This window comes from Nelumbo lutea, chromosome 1 (assembly GCF_056320005.1).
Source record: "Nelumbo lutea isolate HS-2025 chromosome 1, American lotus-T2T, whole genome shotgun sequence".
NCBI classification, from domain to species: Eukaryota; Viridiplantae; Streptophyta; class Magnoliopsida; order Proteales; family Nelumbonaceae; genus Nelumbo; species Nelumbo lutea.
The window spans coordinates 78381975-78388749 of NC_142684.1; the positions used below are offsets into that span (position 1 = coordinate 78381975).

General features: G+C 36.8%; 1 protein-coding gene across 1 annotated transcript; it reads left to right on the forward strand.

Moving 5' to 3' along the window:
• Window positions 1–3110, forward strand: LOC148875545 (cysteine-rich receptor-like protein kinase 10). Its single transcript, XM_088966779.1, has 7 exons — window positions 1–872; window positions 999–1136; window positions 1217–1338; window positions 1463–1673; window positions 1841–2078; window positions 2404–2554; window positions 2647–3110. The coding sequence occupies exons 1-7, from the start codon at window positions 53–55 to the stop codon at window positions 2890–2892; spliced, it is 1926 nt and encodes a 641-aa protein (XP_088822905.1). The 5' UTR covers window positions 1–52; the 3' UTR covers window positions 2893–3110.
• Window positions 3111–6775: the final 3665 nt, after the last annotated feature.

Consider the following 6775-nt stretch of genomic DNA (forward strand, 5'->3'; position numbering starts at 1 on the left):
TCTTCATCTCTGTACAACTTTACTCTTCTTTCTCCGTATTGCAGTTCCCGAGATGTTCTGTTTCCTAAAACCAGGACAATCCTTTTCTTTCTTTGTTATCTTATTTTCATGGCTATCAATTGTCAAGAGCACCACGGACTCCGATTTAATTGGCACATCTTGCCAAGGTGCAGAAAATTACACTGCTGGGAACACCTTCGAGTCCAACCTCAGGGTCCTCCTTCCTTCTCTTGCGATTAATGGTTCAACCACAGGCTTCTACAATGCCACCCTGGGAGAAAACCCCAACACTGTCTTCGGACTTGGACTCTGCAGAGGCGATATTCCAGTCGAACAATGCCGTACTTGTCTCGAGAAGGCAAGTGAAGAGATAATACTAGGATGCTCTGGTAGAAAGTCTGGGATTATATGGTATGAAGTGTGCATGCTACGCTACTCTGATCACAACTTTTTCTCCACCAACGACCTACAAGACAAGAAATTCATGTGGAATGAAAACAACATAACGGACCCCAATCGGCTTAATCAGATTTTGGTTAACTTGATAACCAATCTTTCATCCCAAGCTGTTTCTGATCCATCTAAACTCCTCTTTGCCACTGGATCGGTGAGTTTTGACTCATTTCTGAAGATATATGGTCTGGTCCAGTGTACAAGAGACTTATCTGAATATGATTGCAGTCTACGTTTGCAAACTGCTCTTTCATTGATTCCAGACTGTTGCAACAGAAGGCAGGGAGCGAGAATACTTCTAGGGAGCTGCACTTTGAGATATGAACTTCATCCATTCTTTGAGGTATCAACCCCAGATAAATCACCTGCACCACGGCCCCAAATAAATACAACAAGAACAAGTCCCTCAACTTCAGGCGGTAAGTTTTCAGTTGCAGTACTATTGGCTATCAAAGAAGGAAAAAGTAGGAAGAAACTGTGTTAGTATGAACAGATTCTTCGTTTAATATGTATTGAATGAGTAAATGTCTTCCCCTTTTATCCAGGTACAACCTGTAAAAGGTGCTCATCAAGATCAAGATACCTTGTTGCTATTCTCGTACCTACTGTAATCGTGACTGTAGTGGCTTTCTCTGGCATCTTCATTTTTTTGATGATGAGAAGTGAGAAGAAGAAACCCAGGGGTAATGTCATTGCTTTTGAGAATTTCTTGTAAAACCCATCCTATTTCAGATCTAAATTTCTTTGAATATACTTGATGCAGTTTGGAAAGAAATGGAAACCATAGAAGCACTTTACTTCAAGTTAGATACTATAGAAGCTGCCACGGCAAAATTCTCCAATGCAAATAAGCTTGGAGAAGGGGGGTTTGGCCCTGTTTATAAGGTACCATTACACTGCAGTAACTTGCAGAACTATCAAGAATTTAGCTCTCAGAATGGGCTTCTATGTATGGCTTCATTCATTAATTTGCAAGGTATAGACCTATTTACTTACTTGAGTTTTGCAGGGGAAGTTGTTGGATGGAAAAGAAATAGCTGTAAAACGTCTGTCTAACAACTCGAGGCAAGGGATACATGAATTCAAGAATGAGGTAGCTTTAGCTGCAAAACTAGAACACAAGAACCTTGTCAGAATACTGGGTTGTTGCATTGAAGAAAGGGAGAGAATCCTTGTTTATGAATATGTACCAAACAAAAGCCTAGACACCTTTTTGTTTGGTTTGTTCCTAAACCTATATACCACTACTTTTCACTTATGTATAAGAAATCAGGAAAATCTTCATTCAAAATACTGAAAATTTTGGAGTAGAAAAAAGGCACCAAACCTCCACTTAATTTTTATTCTTTTCAAACTTTATATAAAGTATATGATGCAATGTATGCAGATTCAACCAAACGGGTACAATTAAATTGGTCTAAACGTTACAAAATCATCAAAGGAATTGCTAGGGGTCTTCTTTATCTACATGAGGATTCTCCATGCAGAATCATTCACTGTGATTTGAAAACAAACAACATTTTGTTAGACAGAGAGTTTTGTCCCAAAATTGCTGATTTTGGCATGGCAAGGCTCTTCCAAGGAGATTACACTCAAGGCAATACAAGCAGAATTGCAGGAACATAGTAAGCCCCTTCCATTCTTCTGCTCTTCTATGGATCACCACCTTCGAGATAAAAAACAGGGCCTTCTGGGTAAGGTGTCATAGCCTCATAGGGACCCCCCCCCCCAATGAGGAATCAATCCTTACACAGACATCCCATAGGCCTAGAAGTTTATTAATTGCATTTGGGTTTTTCAGTTTCTTTGTTTCTTCCATTTTTGTCTGTTCTCCTTTATTTTTCTCCTACGTGAGCTCTCAACAAGTTCAATGTTAAGGTACTAAACATTGTTATAGTATCCATCGAATGTAGATTAATGAGTTTATCAAGTTACTGTTTTTCTATGCAGTGGATATATGGCACCAGAATATGCAATGCATGGAAACTTCTCAGTTAAATCTGATGTCTTTAGTTTTGGGGTTATACTTCTGGAGATTGTCAGTGGGCAAAGGAATTCTAATTTCTTTGAACTAGAACATGGGCAAGGTCTTCTGAGCTATGTAAGTACACCATTTTAACTTATTCATTGTTTTCATACGAGGAATTGCAACTCCTATAAATAGCTGGTGAGAGTTAAATTTGAACTTTGTAGATATGGAGGAACTGGAGAGAGGGAACAATTCTAAAAATGATAGATCCAGCAATGGTCCAATCATGTGAAATGACTGAGGTGTTCAGATGTATTCATATTGGGTTATTATGTGTTCAAGAGGTTTTCACTGATCGCCCATCAATGTCCACTGTCAATACCATGCTCAATACCAACTCAAACCTACGGGCCCCTTCACCACCAGCACTGGTATTTAGTACTACTGGATCAAATTATACTTCAACATAACAAGTTTAACATGACAAGGAATAAGATGTCATTTTTTGTAGATGCCGCCTGTCTCTCTGTTTTGGCTTTTTTTTCCAATGAAAATTAATCGAGCACTGTTCTGCTTCTGCATCTCAATTGGTCCCACGAACTAAATTGTCAAGTAGAAATGTAGAATCTTTTTTTAAAAGAAATGCCAGAGAGATTGAGATATATATGAATTTCTACTTTCATCTCAATTTCACGAGAACACAATATACTATGGTTATTAACCCGTTTTTCTTTGTTTTCCTGATCGAATGGCTATGGAATTCGTCATCCCCGAGTGAAGACACAAAGCTAACTTCATCCTTTCGACTCTCAAATCGGTTCTTGCCGATTTGGAGACTTATGGGCCTATGAGAAAACGTTAAAAAGACGAATTGTTTTTATTCATTTTTGTTGGTTGAACGGATTACAATATTTACTCTCAGTTTGGAAGGAGTACAAATACAAATATGTAGAGTACAAAATCTTATATTTTATGTGTATTTGTACTCTTTTCCAAACTGAGTCTTATGTACAAAGGGGTATAGTTCAATACAAATTACAATACTAGGAAAGATAAGGATAACTATTATCCTGTTGTGAGAGGAATGCTTATCAAACTGAATCTGTAGATGCATGATGCGCATGGGATCTGACGTGGTCACTAACAGGGCCAAACCAGGACATGGTGACACTGACATGAAAAAAGAGGTCCATGCTAAAGTGCTCCAATTGGGCCCGGTCCGTTGCGCTATTCATTTGAGACTGAAAAGCCCATTTCCAGGCTCAGGCCTTTGAGCTTTGTTTACCAAAAGCTCTTTGTAGGGATTTTAGTTTATTCTTTGTTAGCCACAGCCTGTAAAACAGCAATAAAGTTCTAAGCCATCGGCAACACATGCAAAAATCAAGTTCAGCTCATCCGCCATGACATGGGCGTACCACTAGACTCACTACTTTTAGAGGGTTCTAGTAGAAGATTAATCGAACGTTGGGGCTGTCATTTTCTAGTGCATTAACAAAAACCAATGTCCTCTTGGGGAAGATGGGGTCACTGTAACTTTGGAGGAGAAGCTCTGAGGCGCGTCTGAAGACACTGTCTTTAGAACGTTATTTGCCCCCACTCAGTTGCACTGAGTTTGCTGTTGGGTTACAGGCAAATTCATTCCCAGGATACAATAGAGCCTTGGGCAAGAATCTGCAACCAGCAAAGTTGAAGAATCTCCAAAGGAACCTTCTGTGAGACTGTAGTAGACTGAACTGAGAGAGAGAGTGAGTGAATTTCAAAAATTGTGTGTTTTGGAGTCTAATTCATGCTCCTTAAATAATTTGTGAAGAGGTATGAAGAAAAGGTAGGTGCTGGTTTAGAGAATGCATCTTGAACAGTCACAATATCTAGCATTGTGACTATTTAAAAAGTAGTTAATAGTTGGTGACTATTAACTTTGAGTTGTACCTCTTGATCACACCTGATCGAATCGTGACCGTTATCTCATCAACAGTGATCAACGGTCAACAATGCACCAAAATTAAAGTTGTCCATCGCGAGCCACACGGGTGCGAGCAAAGTGCACCTCTAAAGCGCCTCATTACGCTGCACACACGCGCGCACTTCATGCACGCGTGTTGCATGGTATCGAATCTCCATAATCTCATCTACTAATTCTAAGGAATGTAAATCAGCTCCTATTGAAATAATGAAACAAACCTTATAATTTTCTAATATAGAACAAGTTCAAAATTGAGTTTTTGTAAGAGAAAAACTGATTTTTCAATCAAATGTACAAGTACAATTTCTCATATAATTAACCAATCAAACCCATTAAATCCAACATGTCCCAACTCCCAACTCATAAGCCCTGAAGCCGACCCACTTGGGCTGCAGAGAAATGGACCTCTCTTCCCTCCTCAACTTTAAAAGTTCATGTTGCCAGCCGAAGCCCACTAATTGCAGAGAGGTAATCATGGAATACCATCACTGAATTGTTCTCATCAAGCAAGAAGTAGAAATGTTGAATTGAAGGAGAGTGGAATGAACAAGTGGTGTGCACCGATTAGCTTCACTTAACCGTCTAACACATATACCTACTGCTTCACCCATTAATCTGTCACATGTAGTTTGTATTTTCTCGTATACAAACAAAATTGATAAATTCTCGAATCTCGAAACTGACGTTGAAAGATCTGCAAAAGGCAATTTCCATGATACGGGCCAAAGGGCAACCTGTTTAAGAGGTCGGTCCCAACTGTAAATTTTAATTGTTCATGGTTTTGCAATGATTTCATGAAACCCTTTAATTTGCAATTCATTGCTATCTCAAACTATTATTATCACAGTTCACAGCCCAACCCTGACTCGATAACAGTTGAAGTGGTTAATAAATGACTTATTACTCTATCATAAATGAAATCACTTGAAGGAATTATCAGAAAAAAAAAAAAAGATATATAATTCTAAGGAATCTTCAAATATATATGTAATAGATGATGAAAAGGATCGTAAAAGTAGGCTAAGATAGTTTCATCATGTGCATAAATTATCGCGTTTACAAGTTACAACACTCTTTCATAATACGTCATGTATTATGAAATAGGCATGAGCAAAGGTAATGAAAAATGATTTAAACGCTCGTAATTTAACAATGGATATATCACTACAGAATAAAATGCTAATTATAATAGAATTTATGTAGTTGACCCCATATAGTGATAAGGTTTAGGTGATAATGATAATGATTTAAGGTTTTGTTTATCTATTGGTAAACAAGTGTGAAAAAATTGATCAATAAGTATCTCTTTTACATTGATCAATTTTATAATTTTTTTTTGCATTAAGTAATGAATCTCACGATAAAGAGTTTTATTTACTTGGATCAAGCTTATCCATCTCCTAAGTAAATAATTTTTTCACTTGGAAGAAAAGTTTATAAAATATAATTGAACAAATTTACCCTTTTAACATTAATTTTATATGAATGAAAAGGTCATTAAATTATTTACCTGAAAATCAAAAAAACATGGATAAATAAATTTATCCAACTAAGTATTGCCTAGGAAACATGTGTAAGCGCATCTACTCAGGTAAGTGAGAAATTTATAAATAAACGGACCAAAATGTAGTATTAACCCAACTTCAAGATTCAGTTAGAAAACTCCTCCTTAATAATGTATAATTCAACAACTTCAGATTTTAGGTAAATAGGGTTAAAGATGACAATATGCATTGCCAGTTTGCGACAATAGGTTGCGTGTTAGAGTCCTAATTACCTATTTGAAGGAGATAAAAAAATTCCCCAAAAAAAAAAAATATATATATATATATATATATATATATATATATATTAACGTGCCCCTTCAGAAAACGAAAATGAAATCCCGAACCAACCCTTAGAGATCGAGTTGAAAAGGAACGTTTGTATAGATGATTTGTGTTATGCAATATAAAACCTTTATATTAGCCGCCTACAAATTAAGTCTTACCAAAAGAAAATTAAAGAAATCAACAGTAATCTGATATCATTAACATAATACCAGCCCTAAATAAGTGAAACCCACCAATTTGTGTAGAAAATTAATAAAGAAGAAGAAGAGACAAGATCTTACTGCATTATACAGGTTTAGGCCCACTGCTTTTTATATATGAGCCAAGATTATCTGTAAACAAGATGCTATGAGAGAAGCTCATACTCTGAATACAAGACCAAATCAAGAAAAAATGAGGTACGTCACTCGTTTCATTGAATTAAACAATGGCAACTGGTTCAGAATCAATTCTTGGGTGGTGGAGTTCTCATACAGAGAGAAAGAAGTTCAATTATTATCAAATTAATTGCCGTAAAATTGGATCACCATGTGTTCATGCACATGATCCAACCTGGAC

Bases quoted from the DNA above. Each gene is read 5' to 3' on its own strand.
- LOC148875545 (XM_088966779.1), top strand. From the start codon at position 53: ATGTTCTGTTTCCTAAAACCAGGACAATCCTTTTCTTTCTTTGTTATC. The intron at 1,339-1,462 runs GTACCATTACAC...TGAGTTTTGCAG, and splicing joins GGTTTGGCCCTGTTTATAAG to GGGAAGTTGTTGGATGGAAA. The intron at 2,555-2,646 runs GTAAGTACACCA...TGAACTTTGTAG, and splicing joins GGCAAGGTCTTCTGAGCTAT to ATATGGAGGAACTGGAGAGA.